The 21473-nt window shown below is 41.0% G+C and overlaps 1 protein-coding gene across 1 annotated transcript in view; it reads right to left on the reverse strand.

Annotated features, from left to right (window-relative positions):
* Positions 1 to 1642: 1642 nt before the first annotated feature.
* TCERG1L (transcription elongation regulator 1 like) overlaps positions 1643 to 21473 on the reverse strand; it is a gene marked incomplete at both ends in the record, with an annotated part of 66404 nt that continues 46573 nt past the window's right edge. Inside the window, 7 exons of the mRNA XM_084289995.1 lie at positions 1643 to 1799; positions 4000 to 4118; positions 7306 to 7395; positions 9268 to 9403; positions 13299 to 13368; positions 19182 to 19336; positions 21153 to 21241. Of these exons, the coding sequence (XP_084146121.1) occupies positions 1643 to 1799; positions 4000 to 4118; positions 7306 to 7395; positions 9268 to 9403; positions 13299 to 13368; positions 19182 to 19336; positions 21153 to 21241 (816 nt within the window). The remainder of the gene's footprint in view (positions 1800 to 3999; positions 4119 to 7305; positions 7396 to 9267; positions 9404 to 13298; positions 13369 to 19181; positions 19337 to 21152; positions 21242 to 21473) is intronic.

A 21473-nucleotide genomic window follows, 5' to 3' on the forward strand; every position in this document is an offset into this window, starting at 1 on the left:
TGCTGTCTGGTCCCACCACCCCTCTCACCAGCGTATGCTTCAGGGCAGATCTTGCTTTCATAGAAATAAATGAGATTTTTTTCACACAGAAGCAGCAGAAACGGATGCTGTGGGCACTGCACTCGCTCTGCTGCGGGGGGCATTTCTGAGATCGGTGTGGACGAAAGTGAGAAAAATAAGCATGGAAGACAAAAACTCCAAACCAACGTGAAAAAGAACAGGAAAACAGAAAGAATTTTCAATAAAGCTGCCAGCCTGCTCTGGAACTCTACAAACTTCCTAAATTACATCTTACATTAAGTACTCTGCTTTGAAATGCTCTGAGTTCATTTTTTCTAAGGAATCAGAAAATACCATTTATTTCCTTGACTATAACAAATACCCACAACATCATAAAGAAAAATCCCCATTCGTAGGAGAAAATGTCATAATCGCTCCTACAAAATATAAATCCATAAATCTAATGAATAATAACTTAAAAATGAGGTCAACTGAGAAAATGATTATGATCACAGATGGAAGAGGAGAGTCTGTCCTCCCCGCCCTGTAAAGAGAAGGGACACGCTGCAGGTCGGTGCGGAGCTGTGCTGATTTCCTCCAGCCATGAGATCTGATCTTCACAGGCAGAGGGACGCCTTTGCTCTCAGTATGCTCCAGAAGGCCAACTGGCATCAGTGGAAATTTGCATACAAATCAGCAGTCCTAGGAGCTCTCCGTGGCTACCTCCCTCTCGAGTTGAAACGATTGAGCCCTCCATTATTTTACCCAGTATCTCCAAAAGTTTAGAAACTTAAAAACCCTGAAAATTGGCTTAAAATATTTATTATTAATTAAAAAAGTTAAATATTTATTCATACAAAGATGATGAGAAAAATCTCATGCAGACCTTCCACATACAGGAACATAATTCAAATCATACTGTGATGGTTTTACAAAATAACTGCTTGATAGGAACTCTGACGGAGAAGTGCTGCTACCACTCGTGTGCCTGAAAGCACCGTTCACAGGAATTAGAGAGCTATTTCTGAAACTTAGAGTTTTCCTATGGAACATATGCCAAGATTTTCACACTCTTCACTAAGATTAACAATTAATATCTTATTACTACTACTCAGAGAACTGGACATAGACGTGTGAACACTGGGTAATGAATCCCTGCATACCACTGTACTTCTAAACAATTTATGATAATGCGTAAAGTTGCCAAAAGATTGCGATAGATAATTCCCCTAAATGATGAAAATATCTTGAGGTTGTTATGGATGGCATCTGCTTCTGCTTAATTACAAATCTGCACTGGATTCATAATTTGTGTATATTACAAGTAATTTGCATAATTAAAACAATTAAGGGATTGACATATCATGGCAATTAGAAATGCATCAAACTCTGGATGTTGTACAAAAGAGAGCTTCAATATGAAACATTAATTCTTTGAGAACAAAATATCCTTCAGACTCCTGCAGAACAGCCTTCACAACTTCTACGCGTGTTCAACAAATGTCGTTAGAGGAAGTTTTTTCCAGGGATAGCCACTTCTTCGTTCAGCTGTTGCAAGTTTAACCTTTGCTTTAGCGTTCATTTATTTTCTTACCGCAGTCACAGCACTGACTTCTGTGCTTATTGCCAGTTTCAAGAGCTTTTATCTCATTTTCCGTAGCCTTATCCTGTTTTCTTTGTCCCTCTTTTTAAGAATAAGTATGAATTGATTGAAAAAATGCTCTTGGTCCTTCTTCTTTTGAACAAGCCGAAAACGCTGATCTCTTCCGTACTTCTCTGCAAACTCCTTAAACGTTGTTCTGCAGAAAAGACAGACAGTTTGAACTGCAGCTTGGTCCATCCACCCCGACTCTTGGACCTGGATGTCATGCTTAACTTTTCACGGGCACTATAATAAGGTGTGTTCTGGGGAAAATTTGACGAGAACATCTCGGCAACCCCTGCGACAAGGAAGGCAAGGCCAGAGCAAGAGCTGCCTGTGCTGCTGCCTCCCCCATCGCCTTGCACAGGTTAACTCCCTTCTTTGGGTTTGGGGACACCTGGGCGATAGCTGAGGGGCCAAGTGTGAATCATTAGCACTGCACTGACACAGGCAGGTTACTTACTCCTGCCTTCATCTCTCCCCAGCAGTTCAATTCAATAATTAGCCCATAATAGCAGAAGCACAAGCCTACGCCTAATTGCTAACGAATGCACTTTGACTGCCAGCAGCACACGGTGCCTGATGGACGGCCGCGGTAGCTTCAGCTCCTTTAAATCAGCAACAAATTAATTGTAAATCTGAGAGTTACAGGCACGACACAACTGAAATCCGCCGGGAGCTCTGCTTGGGGATTTCACAGGCAGGACCAACATTTTCAGACGCAAACACAGGATTTGAGGACAAAACACTGCCTGGCAGCACCTCTGCAGGTCCCCGTACGGGTGGGCACCTCTGCGGGTCCCCTTGCTCCCAGAACCGAGCAGAGCAGCCGGGCACTTCCAGGTACTGGCACCCACAGAGCGATGGCCAGGACTTTGTTTTTAAACTCCCAGACTTTTGGAATCTCTTAGGTACACATTGCCCGAGCAATGGTTTCTAGCTTAATTTGCTTTCAGGTTGCATTCACGGTGCTGGGATAAATGATGGAAGCTGGAGTTAATGAAGAACTGGAGCAGCGCGATTATGATAGGAAAGGCAGCAATCGCCGTGTCGTGCACATGATTGCTATCGTGTGCTGTCTCTGTCAGACCTGAAAGGCACAGAGGGAATGCTGGAGGTGCTCCAGGTCCCGTCCGTGTTTGCTCTGCTGCTGCCAAGCCTGCCTACCCTGTGCTCCGGCTGCTCACTGAGCCAGTGCTGGGGGCGCTTTGCAATGCACATCTCTGGGCTTACACCGTCCAGCTGCACCGCACCGCTTCCTTCTTTGTCTTGTCAAGGACTTTGTTGAGCTCACTACACTCTGTCATATGAATTTTACAACATTTATTGTTGGCTCTAAACGCTGTGGATTTGTAACAGTCACTTGGGTTTGGTTCTATTTGAAATATTTTCTATTTATTTATCTTACTGCACACTAACATCAAGCTAGAGATTACTGCAGGCAGATGAATTTCTCTGACATTGGGATCTCACAGCTAGCTCAACAAAAACATTAAATGGTAAAAAACATTCTCTGTTCCTGCAGGCCAGCATGTTTTTGCCCTTGCAAACTGAAAAAGAGATTGCTGGAACCAGCATTTAGCTGTTAGGTTATCCCGGAATAGTTTCTGTTTCATTGTAAAAAAAAAACAACTTTCTATAATTATTACTTCCATAGATTTTGACGTGTTGTTTGCATCTACGTGTCTAGGCAGGCAGTGCTGTACAATCACCTGCAGATTTTAGTAGAGAAAACTGTAATTTCTTAGTTCCAACAATTTAACCAGACTTGTTATATATAAACCTCTTTATTTCCACATCATTTACAAATGAGCAAATGCCATCCTTAGCACTGCATTTGCTATCGTGCAACCTTGGATCCATTACTTAAAAATATAGAAAAATAAATTATTGTACTGCATGCTTTATTTTAATTTAGTGATGTGGTATTACTAACAACTTTGTTCAGTTATGCTTCTCTTCCATCAAAACCCAAACAGTTTTTCACTAGTTTTAACTGCATGCCTAATGTAAGTGCATTAAGGTACGGATTTTATGTACACTCGTGCTTTATATAATTATGCCATATATATGTGTATAAAATAAATGTGTTCTGCAAAATATTACACATTCTAAATGAGAAACAAACAAACAAACAAACAAAAGGAACAGAAAGGGAGAAATGGTATATTCTCTTTCCCAGTAATAACAGAAAATATTATCAAATATTACTAAAGAAATGTCAACACGGCACTGTAACAATGGATGTGAAACCTTGCTATAAAGAGCACATTCAGTTTTGCAGCATTCCAGGACTGATAAGCACACACTAAATGAGAAACCTTGTCTGAACAGATCTTCATAAGGCAATGCCATACCTTGGTGATAACTTGGATTCTTCGAGGAGTTTTTTGAATTCTTCTTTGGCTAACAACAATTTATTTTTCTTTTCTTTGTACTCTTCTCTTATCCTGGTCTTGACAAACTGTTCAAATATCTTTTGAAATAAGGGAAACAAGATACAGTATTTATTAAAAAGGCTTATGCTATTTGTGCTTCATTAAAGGGTTGTCAATCTCAACAAGTACAACTCTTATCTGCCCTCAGTACTTGCTGACTCAAACACAGCTGAATCTGCTCCACGGAGCACTGACCACGTGTTTTCAGAAACAGGCAGATGGAAACAGGCATAATTTTGACAGATAATGTAATCACTCAAACATCGAGTGCAACATAAATCACAATTTCCTGACTTGCTCACATCTTCATGCCTATAGCACTGTTGTTGTTTTTTTCTACCCCGTGTCTGTACAACTAATTGCATATATTTAGTTGGGATCTCACATCTTTCCCAACTTGCATTAATTCCCGAAAACGTCTGTAATGCTAAACATCAGCATCCTGTATGTTACCCCAAAAAAGCCTGAAGACCCTTCAATTCAGTTGTCAGAAAACACGAGCTTACACATGATTCTCTCTACACATATACCCGAAAGCTTTACTGCCTTTGGAAGCATTGACAACCTTCATCCTAACAGCACTTGGCAGCTAAATATGCGGCAGAGTGCTCCACGTCAGGGTTTCTGGTGTCTTGGATAGGAACTAAGGACTTCCCTACATCTGAAAATTCTGCCAACTGCTTTAATCACATTGTAAATACCAAAAATCTGATCCTGCTGACTTTGTGCTCTGAAAAGTGAGGCACACCAAGCTGCTGAGGAGCTGCTCCTCCGAAAGCTGTTAGCTTTCCGTGTTCACCATCCTTCTCTTTTCCCCACACATGATGTACATTGAATACGATTACAATGATTACTGCCATGGTTGATTTCTCATCAGCCGTGAAGATGCACAGGTGCAAATCTACGTTTCATGAAAGCAGCACTACAACTGGTACTGGGCATGGTATGTGAAAAGGGGAAGAAGCAGCGCTGGAAAAGTAAACATCAAAGGTGGCCATGCAAGACCTACTATGACAACGCAGGAAATCTGAATATATGATACTGCATGCAATTGCATAAGCTGAATACGAGAGGAGATGGAAAAATGGAGCAAATAAAATCTGTGAAACTGTTACAGCTTGCTTTTCTGCTATCAGTACAGCTATTAACGACAGTCATAAATCAAAATTAACAGATAGCTCATTATCTAATACAGTCGCTTCTTTACCCTTCACTGATCCTTGACTAAAACACAGTAGCATCTTTCAACTGTTAATAATCCCTTGGAACATATTGCTCAGTAGGCAGATCAGTCTGTAAATATTCAATAAGGGGTCATTATGTTCCTCAGGCAGTGTAAGGACACGCACCACCGCAGCTTGCAGTCCTGGAAGTCAAACCCAGCCCCAACAGACGGTCAAGTCAAGACCAAGATCCCTCTGACACGTGCACACCACACTCAAAACACCTTCCCCACCCCTTGCAGGCTACCTGCTTGACCACAGGCAGAAGAAATCTGTGGTACAGCCAGCCATGCACGCATGCATCACTCCCTCATGCCTTTCTTTCATTGTGAGCCAGTTTTCACCCCTACACCCCTCAAATACTAATCCATTTGTGTAACTGCACAAGCACTGGAGAGGCTTGCTATTTGGGCCACACAGTCAGCATCTGTCATGGTAAACGTTTCCGTGGATCTAAATGAAGTCTTCTACCAACGTGAGTTGTGTTTCAGTACGCACTTTCATTAAATCATTCATCCTTGTCCAGCTCTAACTTTCTCCTTAAACTTCTTCCCAGAGGAAAATGAGGTCTAATTAAAGGGAAGTACTTACAGTCAGTGTCCAGACCTCTTAACTTCAAATTTAGCAGCTACAGTAAATTACATACATGGCATGTCCTCCCAACCTTTTTTTTTTTCCTTTTTTTTTTTTTTTTTTTAGACCTGACTAGTCAAAGAGCTCCTGATGATCATCCCCTCCCACCACAGTTCTGAACCACCCTCAGCCCTGAATCACTCTCGCAGCCAACACCTGCCCCACAGAGGCTTTCTACCCACTGGACTGCTCACTTCTCACAGCCTCTCCTTGAATTAAACGCACCCCACAGATGAGGTCCCTGTCAGCAGCGCTTCAAGCAAAGCTCCACATTATATTATGTGTGTTCCTTATGTATTTTTATTATATCATCTCCATGGCTGACAAAATAAAAGAAGTAATGTATCTTGATTGACTGATCAAGGTCTAGGTTTTGTCCTTGCTGATTCCCTGAAATAAAATACAAGGCTCCTTGCTTAGCCTCTTATTTAGCAGTATTTTCCACTCTAGCAGTTTCGCTCACATTTTCATTCCCATATTTCATTATTGTTTTATTTCAGGTTTTTTTCTCGGGAAATAAAATATTGGAAAGGTGGTAAATGAAGATGCATGTGCCCAGCCCCTCAGTAACTACCTACAGCAAGCTCTCTGGAGAATCCACAAGACAATATGGGTCTCAGTGCAACAGAATATAAATAAGTAGTACATTTTTCATGATGTTTATTTTAAAAATGGACAATTCCATATTCAAAATTCTTCCTTTGCCAGGGTGACAAAGAACTAGTAAGGAAGATATACGACCACAGAGTAAAAGAGTTCACCTTCCCTGCCACATCCCTGCATCTCCCCTAAATTTTTTAGACTAATCTGCAGTCCTGGAGTCCTTTTAGGTCCTCGTGATAATTAATGCCCAAATAAACAAGGCAGCAAGGAGTATACTTCCCTTTGCAGCCGGCCACAGAAGCTATAGCCATTCAAACACATGCAATCACAGCCAACACGCTCGTTCCATTTACATCTAGCAAGTTTAGTTATTGAAAAATATAGTAATAAATACCGCCAAACTCCTAGAAAAAATTCTAAGTAATAAAGTAGTCTCCCCACAATATGTAAGATAAATCAGAGTGGAAACATTACCTTATGGTCATTAGCCTTTCTACAGCTGAGTTCCCCAGCCTCAGCTGGCTTTGGTCCTACAACCTAAGAGACTGCAGCTCCTCTCTACATGCCAACTTACTTGCTGCCTTTCAAGGGCAACAGCACTTTCCTATAAACACAACCTAAATTACAAGCCCCACTGACAAATTCAAAAAAGAAGCTTCATTTCTGTGCGATGCTTTTTATCTTACCAAGGTAACAGCTCACTTACCCGTGCTAATTTGGGAAATGTTTGCCACCAGTCAGAAGCGGCGCTGGCAGTAATGCTCACCTGTTTACGTTCTTCTGAATTTAGCAGAAGGTATCGTGGATCAAATACTATTTTGTGCAACTCTTTCTCCCATGTAGAAAATGCTGAAACCTGTGAAGTATACAAATACAGCCGCATTAAAGAATTGTAATAAGGACTGAAAACAAGCAAATGTTCCACGGTGAAGCGAAAGCATAGTTCAGAAAGCTACTGAACGCTCTAAAGATGCCTCAGAGCAGCTGGAAGTTGCATTTCAATCTGGTCCTGGCAATGCTCTGGTTGCACCCATGCCATTATTGTTGGTTTGCTCTAGGACATCTCAGTGAGTATATGGAAGATGTTAACTCCCAATTTTTTGATGGAAAGGATCTGCAGCAGAAAGGGAAATGCTGTTTTTATTATCCTCTTTCTATGACAGAAGCACCAATTTCCATTTAAGTACCTCAGCTTTAACTCCCCCTCTTCCAAAACTTTAATGCTAACCCAAAGGAAGCTGTCAGTGCATCATACACTGAAGAACTGATAGCGATAATCTTCGAAGCATTATATTAATATCAAGTTGATATTCATATTTGATATTCATATTAAATTTACCACTTCCATCCCATGGTGTAGGTGTCACCACCTCCATGTGGAGGCTCCTACCTTGTTCTGTTCTCTGGAACGGGAAGCTGGGTGTGCACCCAGGCTCTGTGCACCACCCTCGGCTTTCTGAGAAAACTGGTAAACTTTCAGGAGGATACTAACAGAGGTTACGTTTCTACACAGGAAAACTTGCCGCAGGCTTAGGAATAGTGCTGTCACCTTGGGGTTGCACCAATATCATATTTTATTTTTAATGCTACAGTATATTATTCTTTTGTTGATATATTTTTTATATGAAGATTCATAACTACGCTGAAGAACTAGATCTAGCTCAAGCTCTTTGTAATGCTGTCAAGTACCCTCTTGAAAAATAACAACATTACAAGAAAATGGCAGGAGACGTCCTTTTAAATAACCCGTTTAAAATAACACTAATGGCCTCAGTGCATTTCAAGAAATGCCAGCCAGCTGAGACTAACCAGCAGCTTGTCTGGACATTTAAAAAGGCCTAGGGTAAAAGTAAAGTAACCTATTTTCTAACTGTTTTTAATTAAAAGCAAAAACAAACAGTAAATTGACTACATTTCTTACTTGATGGGCAAGTAAACAGGAAATGAGGAATCTTTTTATAGAATACCCTTCATATAGAATACCCTTCATAATTTTGACTTATTGTCCTTTACTTTAAATTTCTCAGCAGAAGTTTTTTCAAGCAGCATTCATTTATTGCATTATTTAAGCATAATTAACAAAATGTATTAATAAAGCAGGTCTGTTTGGAAATAGTTTACTGATGAGCTTCTGAATCTCTGATTATACACCTTTAAAGTCTGATTACTACTGATATGTTTTACACGCTTTATTGTCTAACAAAGGATTTTTTTTTCTTTACAGAAATTACATAAACTTCTATAGAATGCGTATCTGAAGAGTGTTGGAAGAAGGTGTAAAATCTGCACACGCTACTCCAGTGCACACCCATTTACGTTTGCAGGACTAAGGACGGAGCCTGTTATGTTCATTACTCCCGCTCCCACTCTCTGGAAGGAGAAGGGATGCTGGGGGATGAATTTCTGTGCTGGCACCTTTATGTTTATAAATAACCGCATCCAGAATTCCTCACGAATTTTGGTCATCTCTGGGTGCCTACACAGGGATTTATTCAGAACTGCACCTGCAAAGGGCTTTAATGCTGCATGGCCGTGTTTTACTGGAGGGCATTGGAAGAAAAGTCAAAGAAACACAAAAACTATATTGTTAAATAGATAGAAAAATACACTCCCAATAATTCTCCATTTGAATGCCAACTCATAATTATGAAATGATTCCTGCAGTGGTCATATGGGATGCCCTAATTGACAAACGAGGTCTGTCAGATCACCTAGGCTTGCTTCCTACCCCTCTCTCCAGCAGCATATCTCGGAAATGCGTGATGCGCTCTTCCAGGGGAGGTGTGATCTGGTGTCCTGATGCCTTCGCTTTTTGCTCCTCCACTTCTGCCTCCGCCTGGTCAGCGGCTTGGGAATCTTCTGTTCTTTAACAAGGGAAGACAGAAAGCAGTTCAGAAATTGTAACCTTCGGAGGGCATTTTTAACCCTCTCCAGCAAACACCTCAGGACGGCGGGATCCCTCTGCAGGCAGGGAGCAGATTCTGCCAGCAGCCGCTCCCCAGCCCTGCAGGCAGCTATTTATTAACTGCAGGTCTGCAGGGGAGCTCCAGCGACTCGTTAGGTGGAAGAACAGCCCATCTGTGTGATCACAGAGCAACTCAGCACCAAAATCTGGCCTGTGTGTCAAGCTACAGAACAGTGACAGCTTCATATACAATTTGTCAAAGAGCGAAGATGTTAAGAGTGACTTAAGGGACTCATTTTGTTCTCTTCTATTTTCTTGTCTCTGTTTCTGTGCTCCCACACGTGAGAGGCAATGCTAACCTTTATGTTCCCGTGCACCCCAACAACTTGCAGCTAACCCAGGAGAAAAGCTTCCAGGCAGCTTTCTGCACGTTGTAACCAAAAGGAGCACAGAGCAGCATAAGGTTGATCTCCTCAGCTGTGACCCTACAGAACTGGTGTAATCACCACAACCAAACACTTCTACAGCAGGTAAATACCCCGAATTCACACTGCTCTGCATCCATCCTACTGCTGCTGATGGCTTTCAGAAAAAAAAAGGATTCAATAAAAAATTAAGGTACTTTCTGGGAAGTCCAAGAACCCTAAAGTGATCACAACGTACAAGTGAGGATAATGAAAGTAAGCTGCTTGATTCTTAGCTTCCTACTAGGCATGGCTGCGTTTGCTAATGATGCAATTTTCACTAATACATGCTATTCAATACTTAGGTTTGGAATTTCAACATGAAAACAATTTTTTTTTTTTAATATTTCCAAGCAAATGAATTCCATCAGTATGTAATCTGAGTCCTACTTCACAATCTTCCCTCTATAAATAATTACATTACACTTACATTTATCCTAGAATGCTCTAGTACCAGTGATTTGAAAGATATCAAATTGTTATTCTTCACAGAACGGCAGTGCTTTTTACATTGCAATAGCAAATTTTATTCTGTAACATGATCCATGAAAGGTCCAATCCCATTTCCAGTACACACAAAGAGCTTTTGCAAGATGAAACTGTGAGAAATACAGCACATTGCTCAATCAGCTCGGCACCAGAGAAGCCTTTCTTTTCTTCAATCTTTCTTAGGCGATTGAAAATGTTGTTGAATATTATACAGACTTGCTTTTTTCTCATGCCAAAGATTACAATAAAGAATACAATTTTCCTTAGCAAATAATGCAATAATCTGCACAACAAAGTATGTGACTTCGAAGTCAGAAGGACACATACGGGTTTGCAACTAGCACAATTTTGGAAGGCTGCAAATCTCAAAAAGGACAGGACACAAACTGGAATACAGGGAAATCCATCTAAACAGGACAAAGCTTGTTGACTGTGAGGGCAGTCAGCTGCCCAGGAAGGCTGTGGGGCTCCAGCCGTGGAGATGCTCACACCTTCCTGGGCACGTCCCCGAGCCACCAGCCGTGGGGACCTGCTGCCAGCAGGGTGGTACAGAGACCCCCATGCCCTCCGTCATCCTGTGAAGAACACCCAGTTGAGCCAAATTTCTATGAAGATTTTTTTTCTTTTGTATAGGGCACAGTTAAAACATCACCTGAGTAAGATTTGCCTTCAGTATTTTGAAGCAGTTTCATTACACCCCAAAGAAATGCACGGCAAGTGCACCAGCACCTTGTGGAGTCCAAAGCTCCTAAACCCATAAATGCAGATTCTGGCTGGCAGCCCTGGAACAAGGCTCGTGCAAATGTCCATGCGAGAAAAAAGGGAGTTCTGCCTTGTTCTGTAGTCAGCTTTGGGTCAGGTCCCCTACCAGCTTCGTCAGCAGCAAGCAAGCAGAAGAAGAAGTAGAAGAGCAGAGCTGGTTTTGCCAATATAAATTTAATAAGTAAATGTGGATGTAGACATTAGTGTGAGTATCGGAAATGACAGAAGTGCTGCAATCAGAAGCTCTACCCAATACCTGTGTGACCCCTCTAGCTGAATTGGGATGAACTGTATTGGAACTTTGAGGCAACTGCATCCTATCATTAGCACCGGGCTTCCTCCAGCAGATCACCTAGCAGGTGATTTATTGTATGCCAGAGCAACCACGGGATTTACTGAGGTAACTGAACTTCCAGAGAGAGCACAACCAAACTGGAATAGGGATTGCAGCATGCTTTAAAACAAACCCTGAAAGCATGCACCATCTCCTTTTTTGTTGTATTTAACCAAGAAAAAATGTTGATATTGCAAAAACAAGCGAGTAACGTGTGCCTGTGTGTAAAAATGAGATTCACTTTTCTGTTCTCCTGCAGATTTCATGCACAGCACTGCAAATGTCCACCTAACACCTGCCTCTCGCTTGTCTGGCTGTCTGAAGAAGCCGAAGCCAGCATGGTGCGGGAAGACACCGTGCTGAGATGAGGGCTTGTGGGGGACAGTGGCGTGGAGGCCCCGCAGCCTCGTCCAGCCTGGCACCTGCACACCCGCAGCCGACGTCTGCTCAATGTCCTCTGGTGAATAAGGCACAGAAATCCAATCCAGCTGAGATAATATTCCTTATTCATAAATAGAGACTGGCACAGGCACCATAAGCCCAAGACTTCTTTGATGCAGAAATCTCTGAATAAATGCATTTTCTCAAGTTTATGAACAAGCTTCTGTAGTTTTGGAATTCTGTTTGCTTGGAGTTTCATCACCTCAAGCAATCGTTAAAAGGAATCATCTCAATGGCACACAGAAAATACCTGCTTCTATGCACAGGTCCCATGAGCAGCCCGTTATTGTTAGACACACTGATTTCAGTAGAAGTGTTCTTAAATACTTTTGTACTAAATATCAACTTTTTCCTAACCTTACAAATACAGAATAAATATTAAAAGTACCTGTATTTACGATATATTAAGTATAAATTCATGCTTTTATACTACATATTAAATGCTTAAATACTCTGAGTATTGAACTCAAGGTATCTGATTTCTCCTTCGTAACAATATAAACCCATGGGAACCCTACTGAGGTCAAACTCCCCACTCAATGCAGCAAGGCAAGAAAGGCAATATAGAAGAGAATAATATTATTTTCAATACCGCCACTTGCAAAACACCAAAATGTGTTGTGTTTCCTAATCAAAATGCACACAAATACAGAAAACAGCATTATACATATTTATGTTACAGATATTTTTATTTACTGTTCCAAACCAGCACACGAATCATAGCCAGCCTGTGCTGACCTTATATGCAGTTACTGGCCAAAGGTTACGTAGAATGAAATGCTCCTCAGGCACTGCTTAAACCAAACTGTTTCTTAATATTTTGGCAAGGGTAGGGGCTTGCTTATTTGGCACAGGTTTTTCAGCCTCCTACTTCACAAGGATTTGAAGCACACATGGTGATAAAGGTCAAATAAAAGCATGGCAATACAAATGCCTCTGGACATTTCCAAGCTGGTAGCTTGGCTGCAGTTTTGCCTGACTACAGCATCAAAAGAGATGACTGAAACCTTGGAATTCCTGATTGTAGTGAAAAAATGTTACTTCACTTTAATCAAGATAAGGCTTTTATCCAATCTCTAAAATAAGGACTTATCCTTGTGGTATTTTTTTTTAAGCAATTTAAAAATAAATAACAGTTACTCACACAAAAATGGATGATGTTTATGGGAAATAAATATTTTAAAAAATCATGGTGTTGGATGAAGAGTGGATACTTTTGAGAATGTGTTTCATAGTTTACTGATTTAGTTATCCATACAGAAGAAAATAGCATTATTTCTCTTTGCACCGATTTGACCGGACTTTAGTTTCCCAAGATTTTATATACATTATATATATAAAAAAAAGTAAACTTTAGAACTTACTTATTTCTCTTTATTTTGATGCTAAGATCATCATTTTCATCTCCCGGACAAGAGCTAACGCTTTTATCTGCTAAAGAGAAATAAATAGAGCAGTTAGATTTGAACTAGATAAATGGGAATCCAAATTCCCCACATTAACTTTTCATTTCTCGTTCTTTGATTTCCGCTCAGGTATTTACTGTTTTGTCTCTGCACAGAGTATTTTAAAAATAACTTATTTCATTCAATCCTTAGAAATCCCTTCATGCAAATGGAAGCGATAGCAACAAACAAGGGCCATTTTCATTCTGAAAAACTGCTTGCTGTTCATTTGTGACGTTTTTATAAAATCTCATTACTCCCACCTCTCTTCCCTTAAAAACACAACCACAAAGATGCTTCTGCAAAATTATTTCAGTCCTTGTAGTCTGAAGGATTCAATGGCGATAACTCACACCAGAGCTTATTTCTTACCCCGTTTCTCTGTTATATAAGCAGATGTAGTGCCCCAGAGCAGGCTGCCCAGGTAGGCATCTAGATGGGCCTTGAATATCTCCAGAGAAGGAGACTCCACAACCTCCCTGGGTTTTCATCTAAATTGGCACGGACAGACCAGCAGAAGTAATGCCCCACTGGTGGCTGGTTCGTGCTGGGTATTTCTCAGTAGATCACCCTGTATCAGCTGAGAAACACAAACACCAAACTGTACGTGCTTAGCTTGGGGATTCCAGAAAGACTATGCCAAGCCTATTAGGTTGGTACTGGAGATTGCTCTTGTTATTTAGGAAACTATTAAAAAATAAACAAAAATTAATTTAAAATTGAACGGGTTATGGAGATAAAACTCAACTGATGGCTTCACTGCTTCAAATAACTTTGTACAGTGAGATCTGATCTCACTGAAAACAAATCCATCCAGAACTCCAAGAGGTCTGCAGTAAAATAAGTTAATACAAATAGAGATCAGTAATTATTTTGAAATGCATAAACTAATTTCAAGTCCCTCTTACTTGTCCAGGTCCAATCATTGAAACTAACAGAAATTTGGCCATTTAAACCAAGCTTCAATTTAAGAAACTTGTTCTTGGCTCATTTTTCCCCTCTTTTAGGGAAGTTACTTACATGTTGGAGGGTTTTCAGCAAATATTAAGGTTTATTTATACTAGGTGCATGAGCACAGCACACACTAAATCACTTCAAAAACAACAATAGCATAAATGCTAGCTGTAACATTCTGGCATGTGAAGACCAGGGGTAGGAACAGAGACCACATAAGAAGAAAATACACAGAAAATTGAAATTATTTTGATATTTTACTAACTATAACTTAAATGACAATACTGAGAAGTGAATGTCATTTCAAAATAAGGAGAGTTTGATCTCAGCATTACAAATACATTAATCAATTTAATAATGTTTTAACTATATACAAATTCACAGAAACTATTATCTTTTTTTGCTGACTTCTTCATTGGGACACCCAATTAAAAATACAAAGAAATAAGAAAAATAATCCATTCACTTAGATGGTGGGACGTAGTCCAACAGAGATAGTATAAAGCTATTAATGAGAAGTTGGACCTGCCAAAGCAGCAGTGCTCTTAGCTTTAACGATTGGTACCATAACATGGAAAAGCAGAGTACCTGATGCTGTTTTCAAAGACAGCTGAAGGTAAGGATGACTTAACTTCAGTGCTGACTGACCAAGCATAATCCTGTTCCTACCAAATTTCAGCACTAATAAAAAGAAGAAAAAGCCATGGCTAGCAGAGCAGTTGTGTTTATCAAATGCCACACAGAGCCTTTCCAGGGCTGGCTAAAGGATGCATTCAGTGACACTCCTGGACATTACAAATCCTGACGTGAAAGTATGTTCTTTCAGTAAAGAATGAAAAGAAAGCAAGTGGTGAGGAAGTCAGGTCCAAAGCAGAAAGCTCACATTTTCAACAAGGCAAGGGAAAAACTCACCAGTGATGAAAAATGATTATGTGAGGCTCTCAAGCTACTTGAGCCTGAACTCCATTTGAAGCCATCTTAGGAAAAGATCTACCACAGATTTCTGAAAAGAAGGCTATATCATTTTGGATTCTTTTTGTGAAAAAAATCCATGGACTGTATATTTATGAAACCAAACCTTTAATTACCATATGACTTTCAGATAAAAGAAGCCCGATACAATACACCCTGATTTCATTATTTACTCCCACCCGCTGCCTCCTGATTTATATAATCTCAAGCTCTTCCACTGAATGATGACAGCCTGTATGAAGGAGGGACACTAAATCCTTCTTGCTTTGCTTGCATCAGTGACTTCTCTGGGTATGCTGCCTTGGACAAATGGAACAAGATTGGAGTCAGCATCATCGCTTAACATTTCGGTGCGATGGAAAACTCAGTAAAAGATGACAAATGGTATTTATACTCTCACTCAGGAACCGACTGAATCACATCATATCGCTGGACCTCTGGTAAGATTATAAACTGACTTTGAAAGGGAAGAAAGGCAATGGAGCACAGAATCTAATAATTAATTCAAAGCTTTGAGGAAGAATATTATTTGGCAGTAATCCTTCCATGAAATCATGAACCAGAGCATTGCCCCAGTCTGATGGCCTATCGAGCTTAGTGCCGATTAATTAAATCATTCAACTAATCTGTCGTGTAATGAATTTCAGTTCATTTTCCAGAACAAAAAAATTTACCACTATTTACCTGGTGAGTTAAAGCGTTGCCAATCCATTGGCAACACACACAAATCTGGTTTGTAGAGAGCTCTAGCTCTCTACATGTAAGGCTGTGAGTTAAATGCTTAACTATCTATGCTATTTGTAGGGACCAGGCTTCTTTTTTTTGTCTCAATACTAACTGGTTGAAAATATTTCTGGGAACAGAGTAGACTAAATCATCCCTAATTCTGAATGAGGATCATACCAAGTATGAATCAACATGCAATTTTTTGTTAACATTCGTTTTCTTTGTCTGAAAAAATATAAATTCCTGACCCTCACATCCAGACAAACAATTTTCTAAAAACAGAAAGAAAATATCCTTTTTCCACCTAAGTCTTTTTTCAGTTTTCCTATCCAATTCTCTTACCTTCCAGTATCCCCTGCCCAAACATGTCTTTTGGGGTTGATGAGGAGTACCATACTTGTAGGCTGATGTGCCAAGTTTCACCTCTGGATTTAATTAAGTTTTCCTTTAAAGAATTGGTGCTCTTTCCTGCTGCACTAGCTTTTGGGTTTCCTCACCATTTGATTGTTTACAATAAATGGACAGATATTCCAATAATTATGATGGAGTAAAAAGGAAGACTGGAGAGGTTACAGCCTGGGAAAAGTTTCTTATCCCCAGCGTTATACTCGCTCTACTTCCCAAGCAAGTACAGCCTGTGCTTGTTTGTGGGGCTTAATGGAGCGCAGAGAGGCTTTTTAGGGAGGCACAGTGTCAGTCAGGAGGCGGAACAACTCGAGGCACATCAGGACCCTGGAAGAACCACCAGGCTCTCCATTCAGGTGACTTCTCCCTGCTGGTGTGAGCTGTGTTCCTTGGTAGAGGCGTGGGAGAGGCTGTGGTCCTGCCTGACCATGAGGGATGGCCGGCTGGGAACCCACTGGTCGAGGAGCGTGATGGCCTCGGACACCTCTACGGGAAGGAGCACTTTGTGGGGGCAGAGTAATTGATAAACGAGTAATTTTTCATTTATGCCTACATTACAGATGTACTTGATCTTGCAGTGGAGTGATGCGCAGATAACCTATAACACCCCATGAATAATTAAGCTTGCTAACTTTCTCGTTCCTTTGATTTAAAAATTCTAATTAAAACTCAGCGGCAGCAAGTAAGCTAAATACATCTGGCAGCCATTGTTGCAAACACACGGCTCATCTCTGTTATTTATTCATTCGAGATTAGAAGCTAAGAGAAATGGCAACAAATAATTTCTTTCACCTCAGCAGCTAATATATACTAATTATAACCCGACTGCCTCAAATACCAAGCAACCGCAAGTCCCAGTTATATCAAGGAAGATGAAGACTATTAGCAGCAATGAAAACCACAGTCATAACAAAATTGGTCCATGAATCAAATCTTGGTGGTACTTATAGATAGATAACAAAGGATAGGAGTGAACTGGCAGACATCAGCAATAGTTTTAGAGTCTTGTTGTTAATTAATTATAGACCGTGAACCATGACCCTCACTTCTGTCTTTGGCTACCACGTCGCTTCGTCAGTAACTAATCAATCTTTCAATATATCCTGTAATAAAAACATATGCTCTTTTTTTCTCCTGAAGAATGAAATTCAGCAGATATGCTTTGGCATTTTAGATACTGAACCAAAGTTCTATACAAAAAAGACTTTATGTGAATTTGAAGCATCTGGCAATTTAAATTTAATATTTAATATTGAAATACTGTAATGACATTATATGCTGATAAGGACTACACTAACAGAAAAGCACTCTGCAGCATTTCTCTGTAGCATTTCCTCAGTAACGTTCTGCTAGTGACGATAACACAAATACTGATTTATTACTCACTTTTATCTACCTGTCAGCATCAAGTTTCAAGTCCAAAAAGGCACATTCACAATGTGGTTTTCAATAGTTAACTGGAAGTTTTCCCTCTGGATCAAAGCATGCATTATGGCTCCTGACAGCACGCATATAAAAGACAGGTCACTTCATGAGGCTTGTAATGCCATCTTATTTCTAATTATAAAATGCTGTATTTTAAAGGAATGACAGAAGCCTAATTTTTCCCCCTCTTGGTATTTCCAGACCTCGCCACTAATCAGCTGAAGGAGGTTCTGCTGTGAAACTGTTGCAAAGCACAGTATTCAAGGATGCAGCAGCACAAACAGCTAATCAAGACAGGCAGTGTTCCAAGTGACTGCCGCGCATACTAGATGTGCCCCCAGTAAAGGCAGATCCTATTGACACAGCTCCTACGTGACAGCCAGCGTAAAGCATCAGGAAACAGAGGAAGCACTGGGAGTGGAACCACTCCCAGTAACGATGCACAGGGAGCCAACTGGTGAAGCAAGAGAAATTTGAGAGAAATGTGGCGGAACAAACTATGGGGCCACTAGTACACTAGCAGGCCCAGGCTGACATGCGGGGTCACCGCTGGATTGGACACCACTGGGGACAAAATCTGAACTGGTCAGCTAAGCTATGGATAGCAGAATAAAAAGACAGGAAGAAAAGGTACGAAGCATGGGATGGGAGAACTGCCTCCACAAACCTTGTAGAGGAGCAGACAGCAAACCTTGGGTCGCTGACAAGTCAAGGCCCTTCTTTTAAACTGTATTTTGAACCACTTAACATGTCTTACTGCACATCAACATGTTATTCTTTAGCCAGGGCCACAAATTTCCCCTTCAGGAATCCACAGTGTTTAAAAGTGGTAGATTTACGTTGAAATTGAAGCACCCATGTTTCCATCTAACCTTTTAGCAGCCATTAGAGATTTACTATTGGGAATCTTTTCCCCTTCTACAACCTGGTTGAATAATCATTAACTACGGCACATCTGCTTTTGTGGAATAACTGAATAATGCATTGGTAATGTATTTGCAATGTACATCTTGGAAATAAGTGTAATAAAACATAGTGTCTTCCGAGATGTATTTTAAACGTCACAGATCCATCCAGTGTAAGAAGCCACCTGGTTCTTTATTGCCAGTAATGAGAACGCTCCATCCCCTAGTTCAGCACTTCAGGAGGGATAAATACCCTGTAATGAACATCAATTTTAATATGATACTTGGCACAAAATCTCTAAAGGAAAGCCATTCTAATCACGCTTATCAAATTCTCACCGTACGCACTTAGAGATCAAGACTGTTTCAACATGTGAGTTTAAGTAGAGGCAAATAATCACAGGGCGTTAGTTACTTGCTGCGGCCTCCAGCTTGCGCTTGTGCGGCGGGTCCTCGATGATCCTGTTGATGTCGCCACGGTGCTTCAAGTCCAGCGGCTTCTCCCACACCGATAGCTGCATTGTAGGGTTGAAGAAGAAGACCCGGTCATCTCCAGTCCAGACTACACACCTATTTCAAGTGATAAACTATGCTTAGATAATGTCAGATACACGTATGACCAAGAAATTAACTCTGAGTTGAATTCTCGTCTGTCACCGTTAGCTGTGCATGGCTGAGACTCATCTCAGACAACCTGCATGGGCAGGGAACAAGGAAAAGGAGAGGAAAACACAGTGAATGCTTTGTTCACAGCCAAAGAAACCACAGGAAAACACGAGAGCCATGGGCACTGGGACTGGGACGTGCAAGTGGCTGCAGCCCACAGCACCGAGCCCAGGTGATAGCCATGGGCTCTGGATCCAGTCTGGGAAACACGACCGAGTTGCTGCAGTGCAAGCCAGTCTTTGGACTTGTTCAGTTAAATAACTGTCTCAGCTTGACATCAGTTTTTGCACCTAAGTTCATTTTAAAACAGCTAACATAACATGAAAGTAAATAACACAGCCCCATGACACAGTCAGTAAAGCTCAGATTTACGCTGCCGAATCTGTATGTAAATAAACCAGCAGAGCAGTCATCTACAGCCTCCCTTTCTGAATTGTAAAGGAAACTAATAAAGAGCACATATTCACCCTGCCTTCCTCAAGCACATACACACGCTTATAATGGGAAAACATTGGTCTCTGATACATAAAGTGCTGGAAAGAACAAATGTTATTAGTAGAAGCCCTGTTATTAAAAGAAGGGATCAGAAGCGGTTAAAAAAAAAAATAAATCTGCTCTGGGTAAAAGACTACAAATATGAAAAACCCAAAAACCCTCCATCAATCCCTGCAAGGTACGATAGGATTATAACCCAACATTTTCTGTGTACCACTGGTAAGGCATCACCACTGAGTTTGCCCATACACAAAATAAATATATGTATAACCTCTGCAGGAAAGAGACTCAGTAAACTTGAAACTAGCATCTTGTTTGGGAACAGCAACGCTGCCCCACGCACATGGGACTGGCAAAGCTATTATTTGACAGAGATTATAACCAGCATTTTTGGAAACCTGTTCTGTCTCTGCTGACATGCTGCTGTGCCCACGGCTCCTCTGGCCGCTCACGTGGGTGCTGCTGGTGTTCATTAATCACCCAGTGCCACCAGGTCTCGTGTGCCATCACCTCGGGTTAGAGGCTCTGGGCTCCCTTGTGACACCCCTTTACTTTTCTGCGCCTAATATCATCTGACGTTTAATTTAAAATTAATGTCCCTTTCCCCATGTAACACGTCACCTGTTCCTCCTCGGTATCATAACAGTTCCAATTATCCACAGGGAACGCATGGTATTTTGTTTCAGTCACCGAGCACAAACTGGAGATGCAGATATTGCTGTGCTCATTTTTCCCTACAGAAAACTGGTTTGAGCATGAGTATTGGCCCTAAAAAGCAAGAGCATTTCTCATGGATTTTGTATTTCCTCTTTGGTCTACCCAAGAACTGTACAAATTAGGTCCTCAGCACGAGAGATCTAGGAAGACCAGGGCCCTACAGAACAATCCCGAGCACTGCTGCACAGAACTCCAGCAGTGAAGCACCCACCAAATCAGAAGGAAAACCACCGGCTGCTTTCTGCCAGAAGTGGTTTCTGGCCGACCTGAGGTACCTCACGAATCCCAGGGAGGTGGCTCACACCATGTTTGCAGCTCTGTCCTCTCATTTTCGTTAAGTACATGATTAATGAGGAAAAGCCACACTGGAAGCTTGGAAAGGAATGCAGTGCTGCTACTTAACACCCAGGATAGTGTATTTTCCCCACGTAAAGACAACTAATGCATGTTTGGCAAGAGAACCAGCACTGATGAATGACTTTTATTAGCTCTAATTGCATTTGCTTACCATGGTGATCCTGGCACTGGAGTGGATGCCACGGGCTTGTTGCCATTTGCAGAACTGTCATCCTCATTTACTAGTTTAAAAGAATGATCCTTGAAAGAAAGATAGAGATTAGTCAACAAGTAAAACCGATACGTAAGACTGCTACTGTCACACAAATCGCTCCCGTTAATGCGAAGTGGATTACGCAAATTGCCTTTATTCCACTGACAGCTTCACGACCAACCAACTGCCTTGAGACCAGTCCGGATAAACTGGAAATAATCAAAAATGGTGCCCCACTTTCAGTACAAATGAAAAACCAGCAGGCACGCTTTTGTCCAT

This window comes from Netta rufina (genome assembly GCF_964035555.1).
Source record: "Netta rufina genome assembly, chromosome: 7".
NCBI classification, from domain to species: domain Eukaryota; kingdom Metazoa; phylum Chordata; class Aves; order Anseriformes; family Anatidae; genus Netta; species Netta rufina.